Here is a 23,482-nt window from a genome sequence, read left to right as displayed (position 1 = left end):
TTAACCCCCAAACTTTACAAATGGTGCTTTGCATGGCACATGCAAATTTATACACCCATTTAATTTCAGTGCGTAACTTAATTAAATAACAAGCCATTTAATGCTGATAATTGGCTTCTTAACAAGCAATTGTTAGTATTAATTGGTTTTAATTTAAATTTAGGCATGTGATCCACGCCTAAAATTTATGTGCAGCATAAAAAAGGGGATGCTTAAATGGGAGGATCATGGTCAAGTTGGAGGCATTCCTCAAAATTATGAATGTAATTATTGAATAAAGGGCATCCATGCCTAATTTTAGGCATGAGGTTCTGTACCACGTTTCCATTGGGGACCCATGCCTAATTTTAGGCGTGAGGTTAATTTTAGGCATCAGGTTTTGCACCATGTTTCCATTGGGGCATCCATGCCTAATTTTAGGCGTGAGGTTTTGCACATTTCCATTGGGGACCCATGCCTAATTTTAGGCATGAGGTTAATTTTAGGCATGAGGTTTTGCACCACGTTTCCATTGGGGACCCATGCCTAATTTTAGGTGTGAGGTTAATTTTAGGCATCAGGTTTTGCACCATGTTTCCATTGGGGCATCCATGCCTAATTTTAGGCGTGAGGTTTTGCACATTTCCATTGGGGACCCATGCCTAATTTTAGGCATGAGGTTAATTTTAGGCATGAGGTTTTGCACCACGTTTCCATTGGGGACCCATGCCTAATTTTAGGTGTGAGGTTAATTTTAGGCATGAGGTTTTGCACCACGTTTCCATTGGGGACCCATGCCTAATTTTAGGTGTGAGGTTAATTTTAGGCATGAGGTTTTGCACCACGTTTCCATTGGGGACCCATGCCTAATTTTAGGCGTGAGGTTAATTTTAGGCATGAGGTTTTGCACCACGTTTCCATTGGGGACCCATGCCTAATTTTAGGCGTGAGGTTAATTTTAGGCATGAGGTTTTGCACCACGTTTCCATTGGGGACCCATGCCTAATTTTAGGTGTGAGGTTAATTTTAGGCATCAGGTTTTGCACCATGTTTCCATTGGGGCATCCATGCCTAATTTTAGGCGTGAGGTTCTGTACCACGTTTCCATTGGGGACCCATGCCTAATTTTAGGCGTGAGGTTAATTTTAGGCATCAGGTTTTGCACCATGTTTCCATTGGGGCATCCATGCCTAATTTTAGGCGTGAGGTTTCGCACATTTCCATTGGGGACCCATGCCTAATTTTAGGCAAGAGGTTAATTTTAGGCATGAGGTTTTGCACCACGTTTCCATTGGGGACCCATGCCTAATTTTAGGTGTGAGGTTAATTTTAGGCATGAGGTTTTGCACCATGTTTCCATTGTGGACCCATGCCTAATTTTAGGCGTGAGGTTAATTTTAGGCATGAGGTTTTACACCACGTTTCCATTGGGGACCCATGCCTAATTTTAGGTGTGAGGTTAATTTTAGGCATCAGGTTTTGCACCATGTTTCCATTGGGGCATCCATGCCTAATTTTAGGCATGAGGTTTTGCACCACATTTCCACTGGGGACCTATGCCTAATTTTAGGCATGAGGTTAATTTTAGGCTGGAGGTTTTGAAGCAGTTTCCATTGGAGACCCATGCCTAATTTTAGGTATGAGGTTAATTTTAGGCATCAGGTTTTGCACCACATTTCCATTGGGGTATCCATGCCTAATTTTAGGCATAAGATTTTGCACCACATTTCCATTGGGGACCCATTCCTAGTTTTAGGCATGAGACTAATTTTAGGCATGAAGTTCTGTACCACATTTCCATTGGGGCATCCATACCTAATTTTAGGCATGAAGTTCTGTACCATATTTCCATTGGGGATCCATTCCTAATTTTAGGCGTAAGGTTAATTTTAGGCATGAGGTTTAGCACCACGTTTCCATTGGGGCATCTATGCCTAATTTTAGGCGTGAGGTTCTGCACCACATTTCCATTGGGGCATCCATGCCTAATTTTAGGCGGGTGGTTTTCCACCATGTTTCCATTGGTGCAAATGATGATGCTTAAAATTAGGAATGGCTCTCAGGCATAAGTGCTATTTTATAAACAGCGCCTAATTTTGGATGCTGTTTTTAAGAATACCACTTAGGCACTTTTTTCAGCACCAATGTTTTTTAGAATTCATTCCTAAGCATCCATCCCATTCACCCACTTGATCTTAATTTCAAATCCCAATGATTGGAATGAGATTCAGAGCAATGTTGCTGTTCTTCCTGCCATTGGAATGGAAGAGACCAGCCATCAAATGTTCTTAGTTGTGGCCTAATAGAACTGTAAATATGAGAGTCTTGGTGTCAGACTTGTAACATATTACCGTCTGGGTCACATCATCATCCATTAGGAACCCTTTTAACCTTTAATTATTCTGTGCTTTTCCATCTCTTGCAAAAAAAGTATTCTATTAGAAAACATTTTGAATAATGTAGAGGCAACTGTAAACATCCACAAAAGGAAAAAACAATCTCTAGTGAAATCATGTTAAAGGGCAATAAAATAGTTCCCGGCTCAGATACAATATATCTTTTTCAAGCAGCTTCCATTTCTTTTATGTGCTGCGTAGTAATTATTTTGCGGACAATAATTAAGCTGCCCATATCGATGCAAACTCGATAAGTATTCTATACCGGTGAAAAGCTTTGGATTGCTTCTGTATTTTTTTTTTGAAGGTACAACTTCCAGCATGTGAAATGTGAAAAGCCAAGTCTAAGTGGTTAAGGTCAATTTTATTTCACATACCGCAAAATCATAATAAAAATATCTAAGCAGTTCACAACAACTATAAAATGAAGGGTATAAATAGTAAGAACAGCAAAACAACCAAAACCATAAAAAGGATGGATAAACAAGAAGAAGATATAATAGGAAAGAAAATGAAAAAGGGGTGGGGGGTGGGGCAAAACATAAAGAAAAAAGCTGCATGACTGAATTGCAAGGAGGCTTAGAGGCTTGTTGTCTTGTGGTCCCCTCTAGCCTAATCCCTTCCAATCCAATCCAAACTTTAAAGACGTATCTATTTCAGAAATCTTCAATTGATAAATAAGGGATTGTATCTGATGTCTTTGTCCAATCATTGCTTTTTTTTTGTCTTTTTAATTAACTTTGTGAACCGGATAGAGTCCCATAGTTGGAATGACCCAGTATACAAGACTAAGGTTTGGATTGGATTGGATTGCCAAGGAGGCTTGTAGGCTTGTTGTCTTGTGATCCCCTCCAGCCTAATCCCTTCCAATGATGTCTCCTCTAGTATGAGTGGACAGCACTATTATTATCTTTTTATTATGCTGCACCATGCTGCATAGTTTCTCCCAGTTCTACTGCTAAACCTTTCCTTCTTTGAACATAGCATGGAAGGACCTCCTTTTAAGTATGTAAAATTATTTCATTCATTCTCTCATTCCTATGGTTACCATATTTGTGAAGACAAAAAAAAAAGAGAACACATGACCCTGTCTACACTTCACCCACAGCCCCACCCACCTTTCACCCATTTTCCTGGTCCCCTTTCTCATTCTCTGTACCCTTATAATAATAATAATTTTATTTCTTATATACCACCAAAGCCATGGTAGTTCGAGGCAGTTTACAATAAAGAAGGGCTGGACAATCAGCGAATGGGTACATTCAGCAGATACAGATACAATTAATATATGCAAGCATGGAACAAGTACAATATAAGGGGTCAAATGAAGGTGAACGGGAAGGAAGGTAAGAAAAAAGAGATCTTAGGGGGCAAGGGTTGGGTAAGGGGTCTTAGGCTACAAATCGGTTAAATAGGTTATAGGCCTAGATTCACTAACAATAGCGACTCAATCGCTGTTTGCCGATTCTCTGGCAGATTTTCCAACAGCGATTGATTCATTATTAAGTTTGCATGCAAATGATTTCCACAGAGGTGCAAATCATTTGCATGCAAACTCCCCGACTCAATCGCTCAGTGTGCAATTGAGTCGGGGAAGAGCCCTGATAGTAGTGACAGGAAAAGCAGCTTCCTGTCACTGCTGTCAAGGGCTCCTGTCAACCATCTGCCGAACTTATGGCAGGAAGGATGCCCACTCCCTCCTGCAACCCGATGCTCCCCCCCCCGACCACCCACCCGCCAAACACCCATGTTTAAACATATGGCAGGAGAGATGCCAACTCCCTCCTGCCACTGGACCCGGACACAAACATGGATGACGCCCCTCCCCTCCCCTTTAAAAGTTGGGAGCAGGAGAGGTGCTAGGTCCCTCCTGCTCCTTTGGCCTCCGGCGACGCAATGTGGGAGGGGGCGTAGTCCACATCCGGGTCCGGTGGCAGGAGGGAGTGGGCATTCCTCCTGCCATATGTTTAAGCGCGGATGTTTGGCGGGTGGGTGTTCGGCTGGCTGCGGGTGGAGATGGAAAGAGCTGTGGGCAGGAGGGACCGGGCATCCCTCCTGTCATATTTTTCAGCGGTGCGGTGGGGGAGTGTTAGGTGGCAGAAGGGAGTGGGCATCCCCTTCTGCCATTTGACAGATATTGACAGGTGTGTATAACACATGCAAAATATCTGTGCCATGGAAAAAAAAAGGAATAAAAGAGGCAGGCAGACCTGTCAAAAAAACGGCAGACCTGTTGGTAACACAGTTACCGACAGGTCTGCAGCAGTTGGGTTTTAGGATAGTAAAACCCAATTCAAAATAGCCAAGCAAATGTTAGTGAATCAATCACTTGGCTAATTTGCATGGGTGGATCGGATCAGATAGGAGATTAATCAGACAGCAATTTAGTGAATCGGGTCAGGGAAAAGGATCGGTAAGTTTAGTGAATCTAGACCTTAGTGTTTTTCTCTCTCTCTCTCTCTCTCTCCTTCCACATTTCCACAGATAAAGAACTACTTTTTGAAATTCCCCTCTCTATGTTTAATTAAAGTTCCAAAAGAAATAGGTTTTTATTTGTAGCCATTCATTTTTGAGATCAAGTTGCTGCTGTTCATTTTAATAAAACCTCCTAGAATAATTAAAACCTCATCTGGCTGTAATAAGCTGCATTTTCTTAAAATGACTGCGCCCTACAGCACTGCAGAGCTGAGGTGTGAATCTGAAAATCTGAGAAAATAAATGCATACGTACTCCATGGGGCAATTTCTAACCACTACTCATACTTATTTCTAAAGTGATGCTAAGTCAGAATATCCAGGATTCAAAAAAAATCACAAGCACCTACAATATCATTTCTGCTGCTTTCTCATTGTGGATCAGTTGATGTAACTCGGTAGAGCCCTGTCAGTTCATCAGACGGAGCAACCACTGTAGCCATTCCTGGACCCCAGGGAGAAAAGGGTACGGAAAGAAAATTAGGCCGAAACTGCAATATAAAATGAAGGTGAGAAGGAGAGGATAGGAGGAAAGAGGATTAGAAAAAGAGTGGGGGAGATGAGGAAGAAAATAGAGCAAGTCTCCTGCTTTTGTGGGTCATCTCCTGCACCCCTGTTGGGGACAGGGCTGTGGAGTCGGTAGATAAATGTTCCGACTCCGATTCCTCAGTTTTTTGTACTTCTGACTCCAACTCCGTGTGAAACAAGATCTTCATCCGCGTAAAAAGATGTTGTGCGTATGGTGGGAGAGCTTGGTTGGATGAATTTTTCGAGTCTACACCAGGTGATTTCTACCAACGAGGTATTGAAAACCTTGTTGAACGTTGGAAATAAGTTGTAAACAACAACAAGGGAGAATACATTTATAAGTATTGGTGCTCCGAATTGTGCGTTGCGTGCCATATAGTGAGGCACGTGTTCGTTTTGCGGTTACGTGAGGCACTGCATGCATTGGTCTTTATTCTTACAGTAGAGAAGTCATTAATTATAACTTTTTGTGAATTGGGACATTTAAACTTGCTTTTTTTAAATTCCAATCTAAATTTAGTCGGAGTCGGTGCATTGTTTGGCAACTCCGACTCCAGGTACCCGAAATTTCCTCCAACTCCGACTCCTCAGCTCTGGTTGGGGAATGAAGATTTTCCGCTGAGCAGTCAACCCCTCCTTTGGCAGCAGGAGATTGGATAATAAGATGTCATCTCCTGATGCTGCAGGAAAGGTAACATGATAAGAGCTGCAAAATCACACAGCATTATCATGAGCCTAGTCCAGTAGCAGAAGGAGATGATGTTTTATTAAGGCATCTCCTACTACTCAAGGGGGAAGTACCTTGTTGGTGCCAGGGATAAAGTCTGTCAGGGGGTGGAGCCACATTAGCCTTTCCTGGTTTCAATTCGATTTTTCTGCCCAAATGGGTGTTTTGGCTTTTTTTTTTTTTTTTTTTTTCAAACATCCTGGTGGGTTTATTTTATAGCCTCTTCACCCACTCCACCCCCTTTGCCCTCTCCTACTCACACTGGCGCTGTGGTGTAAACAAAATAAACAAAAAAGACTTTTCCTCTCTCTGTTAAATCCTAGCTCACATTCGTGGTCTAATACCAGCTCTGGCGGGATACACATTTCAAATCTGACACACTGTAATCACAAAACAGAAAATAAAATTATTTTTTCTACCTTTTGTTGTCTGGTCATTATTCAAATTATTTTGGTCCCAGGCTCTGCGACAAACGTCTTCTGATAACTCGCTTGACAGGGTCTCTTGCCCATGTCGTTTTCTTCATTCTCTGTGCTAACCATCCATCTTCCATCTCTGTCCTCCCCTTCTGTTTCCCTTTCCTCCCCCGGAGATCTGACACCTTTCCTTTATTTGTCTTCATTCCCATAGCTGCAGCGATGGACCCCACCATCTCCAGATCCACCATCTCTCCCTTTCTCAACTACCCTTTCATCCAGCATCTCTCCCTCCTTCCCTACCACCCCAGGGTCCACCAGCTCTCCCTTTCTCTTCCGAACTACCTTCCTATTCAATATCTCTATTCCCCCCCCAGACACACACACACCATCCCTTATGTCCAAATGCTCTCCCTTTTTTTCCCTCCATAAATCTCATTGTCCACCATCTCTCTCCCTCTCCTCCATTTTTAGATCCATTATTTCTTCCACTACCCCACCACCCCCATATCCCCTCTCCATGATCTTCCCCAAGTCCATTTCCCCTCGGCCTCCACCATCCATCTTCCCCCCTCATAGAAACATAGAAACATAGAAACATAGAAACATAGAGGCAGAAAAGGGCTATAGCCCACCAAGTCTGCCCATTCCAAAGTATTCGCTCCCGAATTTACTCCCTTAAAGATCCCACGTGAGCATCCCATTTACTCTTAAAATCTTTCACGCTGCTGGCTTCAACAACCTGCAGTGGGAGTTTGTTCCACTGATCCACCACTCTTTCGGTGAAGAAGTACTTTCTGGAGTCTCCTTGAAACTTCCCTCCTCTGATCTTCAGCGGATGCCCTCTGGTGGTCGAGGGACCCATAAGACAGAAGATATCATCTTCCGACTCAATGCGACCCGTGATGTACTTAAACGTTTCAATCATGTCTCCCCTTTCTCTTCGTTCCTCAAGTGAGTACAGTCGCAACTTCTTTAGTCTTTCTTCATACGTTAGATCTTTTAGCCCCGAGACCATCCTGGTGGCCATTCGCTGAACCGACTCGATCCTCAGCATGTCTTTACGGTAGTGTGGTCTCCAGAATTGAACACAGTACTCCAAGTGAGGCCTCACCATGGATCTGTACAATGGCATAATGACTTCAGGTCTCCTGCTGACAAAACCTCTGCGGATACAACCCATCATTTGTCTTGCCCTGGAGGAAGCCTTCTCCACCAAGTTCATCTCTCCCATCCATCTTCTCCCCATCTCTCCCTCACCAGTCCACCAACTCCCCCAAGTCGATTTCCCCTATCCCCCCATCTACCTTTATTTTGATGTTGCTGGTGGTGGTAGTGATTTAGTGATCCAGAGTTCAAGGATTCATTGTGATTAACAATAAAATTTGGGATCAATCATTACAATTACAATAAGATTCAAGAGCACATTGGAGGATAGCGGTCAGAGAGTTGCACGGAAAAGAGATACTGATGTAGTAGTACAAAGAGGCCTGATGTAGATATGTGATACTTCTCCTTCAGCAAGTATCTGTTTAGGCCCTGGAGGTCTAGAATAAATCAAAAACCATAAGTCTTTTTTGGTAATAGAAAATGATTTGAGTAGAACCCCCCCCCCCCATCCCCCCGGACTCTCTCCTGCAAAGGAACAGATTTTTATTGCATTTAACTGGAGAAGAACTGAGTCCTTGATAAAAGAGGGTCTTATGGATGGAGCTGGAAAGAGACTTTTGGTGGGTGGTTTGGAGGTTTTCTGAACAAGCGCAGGGCATAACCCTGGGCGACAACTCAAAGTACCCACTGATCCATTGGTAGTGCAGATGAATCAATCAAAGTGCCGGCAATGCTCTCTAGAAAGGAGTCAATAATGATTATATTTTAAGATGTAGAAGTTTTAACAGTTTGTAAATTTTTTGATACTGTATTGTTTTTTATTGTAACACGCTTGGAACTTTGTGGTTACTGGCGCCTCTATTGCCATGTACCCACTTGGCACTGAACAGTAGGTTCCAAGATTGAAGGTGATGTACTTCCATACTACACAAAAGCATATTTTGAGACGTCCGCAAATAGTGACAAATAGACCCAACAAATTCTGTATATAGCGCCTTAAGTTGTGCTTGCAAAATTGGTCTGCACAGCTGATTTGTGCACAAAACTTAATTTAACAAGCCTAATCGGTGCTGATAATTGCCAATTAACACCTATTAATTGATGCTAATTGGCACCTTGGTAGGTTCATTCTATAAAGTGGCATGCGTAAGTTTCAATGTGCAAATCTGAAAAGGGGTGCGGCCGGGGGAAGAGCTTGAGCAGATTGTGGGCACTCCTAAAATGTATGTGAACTTATAGAATATACCTGATTTATGCAAAACTTAGGCACAGGTATTTAGGCTTGGTTTTCCTTGGCCTAAAAGAATATGCCTAAAAATTATATGATATTAGGGGGGTTTTAGAGTCAAACCACCCCTTCACCACCTTCTATATACGAAATAGTTCATATAATCCTTTCCGGCCCTCAGAAGTGCCACCAAATGTTCAATAACTTTCATAACATTTGGCTTTATGCACCTAATCGTCACCGGGTCGTTTTTTCATGAAGATTTATAAATATTTTATTTTATAAATATTTTAGTTATCAGAATAGTACTTAGCTTGGGTAGTGAATCTGGAGGGATGGAAACGCCAACATGTTTCACCCATAGGGGGTTTCCTCAGGGCAGTAATCCCTATAACACAAGTCTAAGGTTATTCTCTTATAAAAAAAAATTTTTTTCACTAAAATTTCATAAAATAATTTAGTGCCAAACATTTGCTCACCTCATTTACACCATATTTCCACGACGCAGCCACCCAAAAGTAAGATCTAAAGATGGCCGCAGCGTGTTGCTAAAGCAGTTAAATACTAACCAGCTGTGAACAGCTACCCCGAACGATCATGTGATCGTCAAGGAAGCAGCGTCAGAGCTGGGAAATGAGAAATATTTAAAGGGAACTCTTTTGTAAGATGAAAATGGAAATGGCAAGTAGACAAAAGTCTAAGAGCCAATACATGTAGCTGAAATTATGAGACACACTGGCGCTAAAGGGCAAATTCTTTAAGAAGTGCCCAAAAGTTAGTCACCTAATTAGGCACTGTTCAGCATGAGTCAAGTAAAATTGGGTGCTCTTTAATGAATCACGCTGAGTGGAACCTATTTTGGAGGCGCACAAAAAATAGGACAGCTCTAGGCACAACTAAAAGTTAGGCACCTAAGCACACTTAAGAGCAGTGATTCTGTAACAAGGCACTTAACATATAACCACGCCCACGCCTAATATGCATAGTGCCTATTTTTTTTGAAATTTTTAGAGATGCCTTGTTACAGAATCACGCTGTCTTGATAGGCGCCTATGTTTCAATCAGTGCTGATTAAAAAGCTTAATTGAAATTGTTATTCAATTTGGATGGGCGCCTATCTAATTGGACGCCTCCGAAATAGGTGCCTAACTTTAGACGCTGGTTACAGAATTTGGGCCTAAGTGTCATTCTATATTTGGCACATGCACGATTCTAGATGGAGCCAATTTTTTGGGTGCTTTTTATAGAATCCTGACCACAGTACATTCTTGTTCCTGTGCCCTATCACAAGAAGCTTAGCTTCCAGTTAATTTCTGTCACTATAGTCAAGTTTTAGCAAAGAAGCTGTCTTCAGAAAGATGAGATATTAAAATCTAAGGAGACCAGTTGCTATCTTACTCCACAGATACCAGCTCCCAGGAAAGATGACAGACATCTGCCTGGGCCCTCTTTCTCCAAGAAGCAAAACTTGACAAAGAGAGGAAATATGTCCTGCCCCTCATCTCCCCTTCCTAGACAACTAACCAGAGTGCTCATGACAGGCTGCTTCTGTAACAATGCCTTGCTTGCAACCTCTTCTCTGTGTGGGGACACACTGACCCACAAATGTTTGTCAGGTAGTATGCCTTCCTTTGCCCAATGCAAGAATGCCTGTTTTTTTGTTTCGGTTTGGATTGTTTTTAGTTAGTCAATGTGGACATCAGTAGTAGATGAATAATGATGTACTTAGCATTATTGTAATGGTATGCATTTTTTTGCAGCTTGGCAACGCAGGCAGAGTCCCCCGAGGAAGATCTGTTTGATTGAAACGCTCACATGAGGGAGAGCGTCGGGAGTCCATTTAAACTCGATAGCGTTGGAAGTGGTTATGACCACAAGAGATAAGTGTTGCCGATATTACATTTTTTGTACTTACTGATGGGATATTTCAGATTACGAAAATAGACATCTCAGCACTTATAGTTGACACAATTTTTGATGTGGGTGACATTACTGATGTGTTGTGATATTTAGTATTGAGAGGAATAGAGACACATTTTATTTTTTGGTATGTGTGAGGGTAAGAAGGTGGTGTGTATATATGATTAAAGCTACGGTCCCAGGATGGGGATCTGAAATAACATATATGTTATAAGAGATCCTATGATCTGAGCATCATAAGCCTTATAATACACCCACCCTGCAGAGTTCACTATATTTAGTGAGATTTTTTTTGTTGGTGAAAACAGTGTTTTATGTATAATGTTTGAAAATCGTAGTGTTGAATTTCCCTCAGTCACACGCAGTGACGATTAATATAGGTACACAGTTTTTTTAATCATCAATTTGCCCTATGGTTCTTTGTTAAATTCTTATGGATGTGGGTATGTTGTTTTTCTGACCCCTTTTCTTGACTTCCAAGCATCTTTCACTGCCAGATTCTCAGTTGCTAAAATTAATGTGTACTCAAAATGTAAACAAACTATATTAAGGGGTCCTTTTAGTAAGATGTGCTAACATTTAGTACGCACTAACAATTAGTGCATGCTCAATGCCACACAGCCGGGATCCAATGCTGTAAGTCTTCGGGACGTCGGCAGTATGACTAAAATAAACACACTGCGAAAAAACAGTATGACAAGGCGGTGGCTGCTGCCAGAAGGATGCTGGGCTGTATAAAGAGAGGCATAGCCAGTAGAAGGAAGAAGGTGTTGATGCCCCTGTACAGGTCATTGACAGGCCCCACTTGGAGTATTGTGTTCAGTTTTGGAGACTGTATCTGGTGAAGGACATAAGAAGATTTGAAGCAGTCCAAAGGAGGGCGACAAAAATGATAGGAGGCTTGCTCCAGAAGACGTATGAGGAGAGACTGGAAGCCCTGAATATGTATACCCTAGAGGAAAGGAGGGACAGGGGAGATATGATTCAGACGTTCAAATACTTGAAGGGTATTAACATAGAACAAAATCTTTTTCAGAGAAAGGAAAATGGTAAAACCAGAGGACTTAATTTGAGTTTAAGGGGTGGTAGATTCAAGAGCAATGTTAGGAAATTCTACTTTACAGAGAAGGTGGTGGATGCCTGGAATGCGCTCCCGAGAGAGGTGGTGAAGAGGTAAACGGTGACTGAGTTCAAAGAAGCGTGGGATGAACACAGAGGATCTAGAATCAGAAAATAATATTAAATATTGAACTAAGGCCAGTACAGGGCAGACTTGCACAGTCAGTGTCTGTATATGGCCGTTTGGGGGAGGATGGGCTGGGGAGGGCTTCAATGGCTGGGAAGGTTTAGATGGGCTGGAGTAGGTTTTAACGGAGATTTTGGCAGTTGGAACCCAAGCACAGTACCAGGTAGAGCTTTGGATTCTTGCCCAGAAATAGCTAAGAAGAAAAAATTTAAAAAATTTAAATTGGATCAGGTTGGGCAGACTGGATGGACCATTCGGGTCTTTATCTGCCGTCATCTACTATGTTACTGCCTTTGGCGACCCGGAAGCTCCTGCTACTGCTTCCTGTCTCCACTTAGATGGAAAGCAGTAACAGAAAGAAAACTTGGTTCGCAGAAGGCAGTATGTTCAAGTGAGCAAGCACCAGATCCCGTGAAGGGGGGAGGGATAGCATGTGGAGGGTAAGAGATGCTGGACTGCGGGGATGGAGAGAAAAGGGAAGGAAAGATACCAGACCTCCAGGGGAGGGAATGGAAGGAGCAGATAAAGATGCCAGACCACGGGGGAAAGGGAAGGAGACAGATATCAGACCACTGGATGAGGAAGGGAGCGGGGAGAGATAAAAGAGAAATCAGACCAGGGAAAGGAAGGAGGAGGGAGGGATTCCAGACTTAGGCAGTGGGAGGGGAAGACCAGACCACAAACGGGAAGAGGGAAAGAAAAGAGGGGAGAGAGAGACCAGATTGTGGAAAGGAGAGGATAAAGATCCCAGATCATAGGAGGGGAAAAGGGGGAAGACAGATGTCAGACCATAGGAGAGGGAGGAGATGGTACACAGGAAAAGAGGGTAGGGGGAAAGAGAGGGAGGAGATGGTATACATGGAAAGAGGGGAAAGGGAGAGAGAGGGGAAGGGGAGAGAGAGGGAAGACATGGTACACAGGGATGGGTGGGATGGAGAAGGGAAGAGAGATGGAAGAAATGCTGTTTATGGATAGATGGGAATAGGGGAGATGGCACACATGGATGGTGGAGAAGGGGAGATAATGTGTATGGATAGACGAGAAACGAAGACATGGAAAAGTAGATAGATTTGAGGAAGAAGCAGAAAAATGGAAGAAAGCTGAATGTTAGAAGTTAATGCCAAAGATGGATGTAGTCATGAGGACTATAGTCTCAGTAGATTGATCAAATACTTTCTTGCACGCTCAGAGATATGGAATTCTAATGGGAGTGGTAGCCCCCCTCGCGGAGTTCACCGTCCAATCATAGCGTTAGATCATATCATCAATCTCTGAGGCTCAATGATAATCTATCACAATATCATAATTTTTAAATTTCCAAAATGGGGCCACGTCAAGACGCCTGGATCATGTTTAAAGCTAAGTGAAGACTACTTTAGACTTGTGATTTGTTGCCATCTGATTTTTGCTATTGAACATTCTCAAAAATATAGTAACAAGAAAGAAGAAAACACAAAAGGAAATTTAAAAATTATGATATTGTGATAGACTATCATTGAACCTCAGAGACTGATCATATGATTTAATGCTATGACTGGACAGTGAACTTCGAGAGGGGGGCTACCACTCCCCATTAGAGTTCCATATCTCTGAGCATACAAGAAAGTATTTGATCAATCTACTGAGACTATAGTCCTCATGACTGCATAGAAATAAGTCTTAATTTACAAATATTAGTACACTTTACTGATCTCCTTTTTTTGAGTCACAGTACCCTGGTTGACTTTAGTTAAAGATGGATGTAGGGAAGAAAATGAAGGAGAGAAAAAAAAGCAAATGGCCATGGAAACAGAGTTAAGAGCACAAACAGAAGAAAGTGAAACCAGAAACTGGGAAAAGATGAGTAGAAAAATAAAATCACCGGACAACAAAGGTAGAAAAAGTGATTTTATTTTCAGTTTAGTGTTTGAAATGTCCGTTTTCAGAATTTACATCTGCGGTCTATATTTTGAACTGTTCAGAAAAAAAATGTATTTCTGTTTCTCTGTTGTTGTACTGCATGCAGAGTCTGGCATCTTTAAAAAAAAAAATCTTTATTCATTTTCAAACTTACAATAAGTGTGTCAATATGTTAAAACAAATTAACCATATATTTATCATTTAATAATCATCAATAGTACAAATGATATGCTCTTATCTGCATTGTATTTTTTATTTGACGTCTCTTAAAACCTCTTCATGTTTTATATATTTCCTTTCTTTAAAAAACAACCAGTTCAGAGAGGAGGGATCAGAATTCAATGATCTCATAGATCCATATTTAGAACTCCCAAACATCAGATAATTTCTGCATACATTAAATTACAGCAACAGGTATTTTGTTAAATCTTAGAATCTTCTCCTGTCTTAAAATGCTTCTATTCCAACAGTTCTAATGGAGTTAATAGTCTGTTGTAGTGGCCATCTTTAATGTTAAAAATAAAATTTAAAAATATGTTCATTTAATTCAATAGTTCTTTAAATTTTTATTATTTTTCAAGCTAAATTTTTCCTCTTACCAGCATTTTAATTCTTAATTCATGGGTATTTCTTAAGAAGATAGGAACTCCTTATGTTTTTCTGGGTCATCAAAGGAATAAAACTTATCTTTATAGGTGACTTTCATTTGTGCTGGGTAGAATATTCCATATTTTGCTCCTATTTCTTTTAAAGCTTCTCTTAGCTGTAAAAACTTTTGCCGTATGTGAACAGTTTCCTTAGCCAAATCCAGAGTAAAAAACAATTTAGAGTCTTTATATACTATATTTTGTATTTCTCTAGCCGCTTTTAAAATATCCAGAACATGTTGGAATCTAAATAATTTGAGTATTACAGTTCTTGGCTTACCTGAATTTTGGGATTTTTTTGCTCCAGTTCTGTGAGCTCTTTCTATTTCACTAAGGTGTTTTTATCCTTAGTGAAAGAACCTTTGGAATCATTTCCTCTAAAAATGAAATCATATTTTTTCCTTCACTTCCTTCTTTTAATCCTATAATTCTCAAATTCTGTTTTCTAGAACGATTTTCAAGATCTATCATTCTCTTCTGCATTACTTTTAACATTTCATGATCCTCTTTACTCTCTTGCTGTATTTGTTCTATTTTTCCTACTCTGATTTCCATATTATCAATTCTGTTGGTAATTATATCCAGTTTGCTGTTCATTTGATTCATTTCCTTTCTCATCTCCATCAGATTCAAACTTATGTTTTCCAATTTGTCCATAACATCTATAACATCCAATGCATCTATAGATGATGAACTTCCACTTGATGTCTGTGGATCCTCTTTTAATCTTTTGTTTTTCCCTACAGACTTTGTTAAAATTTCCTGTATCTTCTGTTTAGTAGATGTCATCCTTAAAGATTTTCCCACAAACAAGACAAAAACAATAATTATTGTATATTGAATTCTTGTATCAGATGCTCAGAGGAGGGAGCTCAGTCTTTAGCCAGCCATTCACTCAGCCTCCAGGTTCCGGAACCCAGAGTCTGACATCTTAAGGTTTCATTTGTGTATATTAGGACTTTTAGTTTGTGGTCCTGTATTTTCATAGGGTTCATCTGTGTACTCTCTCTCCCTGTGGATATAAAAATATGTGCTTTTTTTGAGTTGTCAGGATGTCTATCATTTGCTTTGACTGTAGCTGCCCTTTGCCATGTCTCTTTCCCACGAAACTGCTTACCGTAGCTTCCCTAATGGTTAAGCTGGGCCTGTTTGAAACAATGATACTGTTCTCTCACCCTTAATTACAGAACTCCCCTTCTGAAATGCAAAATCAAGGGGCCCAGTGCCTCACTTTGCTCTTTCCCAAGTGAGGAATCAAGGGGTTATAATACCAATATGTATGCACTATAAAAGCAAAGACCAGAGGATTCATCTAGTCTGTCTATTTTCTAATTCCAGCATAACGATTTTTATGACAGAAATTCTACTGCCCATAAGGGCCTTATTATAGCAAAAATTAGTGAAGTAAATATTAAATGATTGCTCAAGGCCATCTGGCAGAAGTAGCTTAGAATTGAAGTAGGGTCTCCAGCTCCCAGGGCAGGATTAATGATGGGCAATAGGTAAACCAACATGTTGCCCTTTCCCCCTTAACACAGATACATTTTAAAACTCCCCCCAACCCCCCCCCCCAAAAAAAAAAATAGGGCCCTGCATAGCTCTGATTGCCGAAGGAAGGTCAGCAGAAGAAAAAGAAGCAGCTGAGAGATGTACCTTGCTAACTCTCCCTGGTCCTTGCCACCTAGAAGACAATACATGAGGATGGGGAGAAGAGACAGACCTCTGCAGCAGCAGCACCGTCTCTGGCTCCTTCCCCCTCCCCCGACTTATCTGTCTGCTGGCAACTGACTTTCTTGGATGCCGCTGAATTCCACATCTAAGATAGGGTTACCAAATGTCCGGGGAAATCCGGATACGTCCTCTTTTTAGAGGATTGTCTGGGTGCCAGGACGGACTTTCCAAAACCCAGCAGTTTGTCTGGGTTTTAGGAATCCCCGAGCTCCGGCTGCGTCTGGAAGACCTATGAGCATGCGCGAATGACACTGCACGCATCCGCGCATGCTGGGAGGCCCTCCAGACGCAACCCAGAGGTCAGGAAAGAAGAGACGAGGCTTTGTGGGGGCGGAATGGAGCAGGAATTGAGGTGGAACAGGGTGTGATCATGCGTCCGGGCTTTTATGACGATAAATATGGTAACCTTAATCTAAGAGGACCCCTCCTAAACATTTGGGCCCTAAGTACATGCCTAATGCACCTGTACCATAATCCTGCCTTGTTAGCTTTGCACTCAACTGTCAACACAAAGCCTTCCGTTTCTTGCTTTTAACAATATAACGGAAGAAGTGGCATACTTAGCATATGTGACACCCGGGGCCCGTCATTTTTTGACACCCCCCTCATCTGTATGAAAAACATGATTTTTAGTAGCAATCCACACATTACACAAGAGTGTACCTAGGAAAAGGCAGCATCTTACATACTGCAGTGAGCAGTACATCAAAACACCCGTTGTAAAACTAAACAAGCCAGACTAGTACAGATCAATCCTACACAGTCAATCCTAACAGAAAACCATGTCTTTTCGAACACACAGAATACAGAAAACACCTTCGCCTAGTATGTAATCACAAACTAACCCCTCCCCCTTTTTACACAACTGTAGTGTGGTTTTTAGCCACGGTGGTAACAGCTCAGATGCCAACGCTCTACAGTTTTGTAAATGGGGAGATAGAATAAAAATACATAGACAAAGGTTAAACTCAAGCACCAAAAGCTGGACTCTGCATACAATGCAACACCACAGAAACAGCGATGCATCTCCCCTAAAGCAAAAAAAAAAAAAAAAAATAGAACTTTGTTCTACCTTGTCTTCTCTGGTTTCTGCTTTCCTCATCTTCTTGTCACACTCTTCCTTTCATCCACTGTCTACCCTCTCTCTGCCCCTTCTATAAGGTATCTTCTCTCCTTCTATTCCCCTTCCAGAAACTTTATGCCTCCCCCTTCCATCTTCTTCCCTTCCCTCCTCCAACTGTCTGGCATCTCTAGCCTCTCCTTCCCTCTCCCACACCCTCATGGTCTGGCATTTCACTCTCTCCTTTCCCTTCCCCCCATTTCCATCAGCATCTGCCCCCTTTCTTTCCCTCCAACCCAATTCCATGCAGTATCCTTCTCCCTTATGTCTCTTTCCCCTTTCCCTGCACACCAATTCCATTAGCATCTGCCCCCTTTCTCTCCCTCCACCACGCTTCCATATCACCCTGACCCCCTTTCTCACTCTTCACAACCGTTCCATACCACCCTGACCCCCTTTTTCACCTTCCACCACCCTGCTATGCTCCTTTCTCTCTCCAACCAAATCAGCAAGGTCCCGCGATGACTACTTCTGCTGCCTCTGCTCTGGAAGAGGTAAGTGACATCAGAGGGGGGTGGGCCGGCAGATGCATGGAGTTGCAGCAAGGTCCCACGATGACTGCGGCTGCCAGTCCACCCCCTCCGACGTCACTTACCTCTTCCGGAGCAGAGACGGTAGATGCAGTCATCGCGGGACCTTCCTGCACTTCAGCGCGGCTGCCGACTCTGCTCTGAAATAAGTACGGTAGCCGCGCTGAGGTGCCATTTAGAGCAGCGCGGGAGGTTCCAGACCTGGCAGGCTGTGCACCCCCTTGGAGAAAGGGCGGGACCGCCTGAAGAGGAAGCAGCGCAGCACAGGGCTCTGAGAAGGGGCAGGACCGCCGGCAGAGGAAGCAGCTGGGCTGGCATCTGGAAACAAGGTAGACAGCTTCTCCATGGGGGAGGGGGGGAGGCTGTGGGGGTGCGAGCGGTCCTTCAGGTGGGGGTGCGAGCGGTCCTTCGGGGTGGGAGTGCGAGCGCTCCTTCCGGGTGATGAATCGGGCGTCGGGGGTGGAAACTATGTAAAAAAAATTTTGTACAACGCGCAAGGTTATGCGCGGTTTGTAAAAACCATGTATAACGCGCGCGTTATATGCGAGAAAATACGGTACTCCTTGGGTTTCGGCCAGGTACTAGTGACCTGGATTGGCCACCGTGAGAACGGGCTACTGGACTTGACGGACCACAGGTCTGACCCAGTAAGGCTATTTTTATGTTCTTAATAAAGTGAAATTACTATCATTAGGTGTTCAGATTAAATATTTCTCTCTCATAACTAGAAAGCGCATACAAAGACTTTTATTCTGGCTGTATTTGCCCAAAATTTGCTTGCTTACTGAAAACACAGAATAGAAGTGTTACTTGAAGAGCCTGTGTGTTAAAACACATTTTTAAAAATACACATCTCTACATCAAAACGTTACAGACTTGCATAAACGCATCTATCATGTCAATATATCCTAACACACCAATCTTCCGGAAAGAACTAAAGACCACTTTGTTTAAGAAATTCTTGTCCTAGCCAGACACTCTCCCGCGAACATACCTTCAACACCTTATCCTGAATTTCTTCCTCACACTAGGTATCCACATTCCCTGTCTGTTAAAAATTCCCTCTTCATAATTGTATCCTTGATATTCGCTGATGTTAGAATATTTTCAATTGTAGGATGTAAAATAGTTATTTATACATTATTTGTTGGAATATTCATATTTATCTCTATCTCTACCTCTGTCTTTATATTTTTATCTTTACTTTCCATAAATTGTTTCTTCAGATACTTTAGTTAGATTGTGAGCCTTTGGGACAGGTAGGGAAATTTTCCAAGTACCTATCTTATTTATTTTTATCTATTGTATCTTTTTAATGCATCATTTTTGTAAACCGCTTAGAAACCTCATGGTTATTAGCGGTATATAAGAATTAAATTAAATTAAAAATTAAATTAAAATCACTGAAAAAGGGAATCACATTGGGATGTGTGTATTTTCAGATTTATGTCCACTGCTCTTACAGCTATCACTGAAGGATTACAAAGTCCACCATATCAAACCCCACTTCAGAAGTTTTTTGAAAAAAAAAAAAAAAAAGTGACTGCCTTCTAATTAGGGACTCTAGCATCACCAACCACATCTCTCAATCTGAAAATGACTGCCTGCCTTGGATCAGCAGCAATAAGTATCTGTAAAGAGCAAGATATCATTTTAGATCAGTGGCACATATTCAAATATATGCTTTTAAAAATTCATCAAATTGACACATTTGCCTACCATTAAACTGTCTTTCAAGGATTACACGATGGAAATGCCCACGTTCTCTGGAAGATCAACCTTTTGTCTCCAGCAGCCGCTTAACCTGCACGGTGCTAGTTCTCTGTCAAAGGTGTTGCGTGAACTTGCCGTAGGGGCTCCTTCCGGAGAGGAAGAGCTGCTGAGGCGCTACTTCTAAGGGCTAAGTTTAAGCTGCTCTATCCGTCCGCCTCCTGTGCTCAACCTGATTTTTCCAGCGGGGGGGGAGGCAGATCTCAGCTCGCGGCTTTCTTACCATGCCGATCGCGCGCTCGTCCTCTTTCAGGATCCAGCAGCAAAGGGGGGTGGGAGGGGGGGGGGGACGAGCGCTTTGGCGGCTGCTCTCGCCACTTGCACTGCTTCCGCGAGCCACTTGAGGCTCCGGAGCCGGGAAATAGTTCTACGTGGTGAAAAGGGAAGGGGGTAAAACCGCACGTCCTTAAAAAAAATGCCAGGTCCGTGCATTGACAAGTCCGACCGCTTTTCCTGCACGCGCGGTTCAGGCCCCCGGCTCTGCCTTCCCTAATGGCTAAGGAGGGAGGAGGCGCACCGTGGCTTTTGCTCATTAGCCCGATCGTCCCTTCCGCCAGATCTCTCCCTCCGCACTGATCCGAGAGCCCCCGCCATATGACACTGGATGGTAAATATCTGGGTTGGGTTGTTGTTTTTTTGTTGGGGGGGGGAGGAGTTTAAAAAAATGTGTGCAAAGGAAGTGCACCTGACCTCGCGGACCTCATGGATCTGAACTGCACATCCTTAAAAATCAGAGGTCCGCGCGCCACTTTTAGTCTCTGGCTCTGACAGACCTCTACGACATTTTAGCGCTAACGGATCCTAAAGCTTTTCCCTCCCTATGCAGAGACTAAAAGTGGCACAGACCTATACAGTAGGCACTGATTTTTTTTTTTTTTTTCTTCACTGCCTCAACTGTCCGCCTTGCCGTCCTGGATGTCATCCAGCCTAAAGTGATAAAAGGGAGCCTGTGCCTCGGGAAGACCGAGTTTCGACACTGCCTCGGCAATCCCGTAAACTGCAAGGTGCAAACGCGTCAGCGCGTAAAATTTTACGCGTTTACCGGAATCTGGCGGGCAGGCGCTCCCTTTCTAGTTAACGAAAGAATGTTGCCCACTACGTTGTCTCAAATCGCTCGCTTGGATGAGGGGGGACCCACAAAGGAGCCGGTGTGCATTTATGTGGCACTTCTTCTAAGCCTCAGGTTTTATAAATGTGCCGGATAAGGGCTCAGTGAAAACATCTCCATGGTCCCTTGCAACAATGCAGCTCCAGCCGAATCAGAAACGGAGCCCCCCGGATCGTTACAGAAATGGTTACAGTTTCTTTGAATTCTTTTCTGTGGCAGGCGTGAGCCACTGTGCGATATATAGGGAAGTCGGGGACGGGGTAAAACCCGGACCTCACGGACCTCACGGATCTAAAACCGCACGTCCTTAAAAATCAGAGGTCCTTGCCACTTGTAGTTAGTTTCTGGCTCTGACAGACCTCTATGACAATTTAGCGCTGACGGATCCGTCTCAGCATAGGGAGGGAAAAGTATTAGGATCCGTCAGCCCTAAAATGTCATAGAAGTCTGTCAGAGCCTCGGACCTCAGATTTTTTAATTTACTGGGGCTGTAGGAAACCGGTTTAAAGGATTCGTTTTAGAGCCGCTCCAGAACTAGTCTCTGGCTCTGACAGACCTCTATGACATTTTAGCGCTGGCAGATACTAATACTTTTCCCTCCCTATGCTGAGACGGATCCGTCAGCGCTAAATTGTCATAGAGGTCTGTCAGAGCCAGAAACTAACTACAAGTGGCACGAACTTCAGATTTTTAAGGACGTGCGGTTTTAGATCCGTGCGGTCCGTCAGGTCCATGTTTTCCCTTCCCGTTCTGTGATTTTTAAACATATGAGCCTTTCAAATATTGTTTGCACTTTACATGGAAAGGCTCATATTTAAGCGTCAATGTGTGCACCTTCAATTTTGGTTTTGCGCAGACTCGTGCATATGTTTCTTTCCTTAAAACTTACAGAGACTTACGCTTGTTAAAAAAAAAAAAAAAAAAAAAGGACTAAACTAGCAGTTCAATCAAAACCACTGGTGAGAATCCTCTCCTGAAAATCCTTAACGCTGCCCCTTACCTGGCATTAATTCTTCAATATTAGAAACCATAGGCAGCAGAACGCTTTTATGTTTGGGGGAGCCCACAAGCTCTGCCCCAGACCCCACCTAATCTTCACCCCCATAATAGTACTAATTATAATACCATTTTTTTCCATTCAGTTTTCATATATACACACAATATAATCTTATTAACAATACATAATGGTTAACCACAAAATTAAACTACACAAAGCACACCTGGCCTTGGTCACACATGCAGAACACAGATAACCCCTATACATATACAGGACCACAAACTAAAAGTAAATAAAACCCTAAGATGCAAGTCTCTGCATACAGTTCAACCCCCAGAGAAATAGAAACAAATGCATTTCTTCCTGAACAGTGCAATATATAGACAGCAGATGTAATTTCTCAAATCTGACACAATTCAATCACTAAATTGAAAAAATAAAATCATATTCCCTACCTTTGTTACCTGGTGACTTTGGTTTTCAAACCATCTTTCCCAGTCTCTGGCTGGACTTCCTTCGCCACCTTATCCATTTGCTGGTTTTTCTCCTTCACTTTCTGCCATACATTCATCTTTAGCATTAACTTTTAACATTCAACTTTCTTCCATTTTTCTGCTTTCTTCTCAAAATCTACTTTTCCATGCCTTCCCTTCCCATCTATCCATGTGTACATCACCTCCCTTTTTCTTCTCCCCTACTCCCATTTCTTCTTATCTCTTCCCTGCTGCACCGATTGCTGTACACCATCTCCTTTCTCTGTCTCCCCTTCCCCTCCATCCCTATGCACCATCTCATCCCTCTCCCATGGTCAGACATCTCTGTCTTTCCCCTTCCTCACTCATATGGTCTGGCATCTTTTTTCCTCTCCTTCCCATAGTCTGGAATCTCTCTCCTCTCCCATGGTCTGGCATCTCTCTCTTCTTCGCTCCCTCTTCCCGAGGTCTAACATCTCTCTCCTCTCCTTTCTGTGGTTTGGCATCTCTCTCTTCCCTCCTTCCCTTCCATTCTGTGGTCTGGCATCTCTCTCTCTCTCCTTCCCATTCCATTGGTCTGACATCTCTCCCTTCTTTGGGTCATCTCTCTTCCCTCCCAGTGTAGCATTTCTCCCTCCCTCCTCTCCACCACTATCACGACCAATAATTATCCCTCTTTCTTCCTTTCCCCACATACATTATATTTTCCCCTTTCAAGCCACACACCTATGTCCAACAATTCTCCATTCCTTTTCCGTCTCCCACTGGCAGCATTTCTTTCTCTCCCTTCCCACTACTCCACCTGTGTAGCATCTCTCTTTTCCTACCCCCCCCCAGCCCCTGCATTTGTCCTTCCCAACCCTCTCCCAGTATCTGTCTTCCCAACCCCCTGAGCATCTGTCCTCCCTGCCTTCCCAACTCCCTACCCCCTGCACTCAGCACCTCCCTGTCAGGCTCTGCACCCAGCCCCCTTCCCTCTCCCCCTCTGTCAGGAATTGCACCCAGACCCTTTCCCTCCTCTATCAGGCTGTTCATCCGTGGAATCAGGTTTTTCAAAGAGCATTGCCCCCTTCCCTCCCAACCCCTGTTAGACTGTCTTCACTCGCAGAAAAGTGTTTCTTCTGAATTTGTGGGAACCAATCAAGAAGTCGCTGAGCACCGAGCAGGCACGCCAAAGCGCACC

The 23,482-nt window shown here is 42.9% G+C and overlaps 1 protein-coding gene across 2 annotated transcripts in view; it reads right to left on the bottom strand.

The window, feature by feature from the left end:
• PLD5 (phospholipase D family member 5) overlaps positions 1-23,482 on the bottom strand; it is a 441,162-nt gene that overhangs the window by 305,378 nt on the left and 112,302 nt on the right. Inside the window, exon 1 of one of the 2 annotated variants that reach the window (XM_033939665.1) lies at positions 19,671-21,015. The exons of the other annotated variant lie outside the window; for it this stretch is intronic. Within the exon in view, the coding sequence (XP_033795556.1) occupies positions 19,671-19,673 (3 nt within the window). The 5' untranslated portion in view covers positions 19,674-21,015. Of the gene's footprint in view, positions 1-19,670; positions 21,016-23,482 lie in introns of those variants that run through there. 2 annotated transcript variants of the gene reach the window in all.

Source organism: Geotrypetes seraphini, chromosome 3 (genome assembly GCF_902459505.1).
Source record: "Geotrypetes seraphini chromosome 3, aGeoSer1.1, whole genome shotgun sequence".
Taxonomy (NCBI): Eukaryota; Metazoa; Chordata; class Amphibia; order Gymnophiona; family Dermophiidae; genus Geotrypetes; species Geotrypetes seraphini.
Note: the sequence above shows the minus strand (reverse complement) of the source record. Positions and strands in the feature narration are given on the sequence as shown.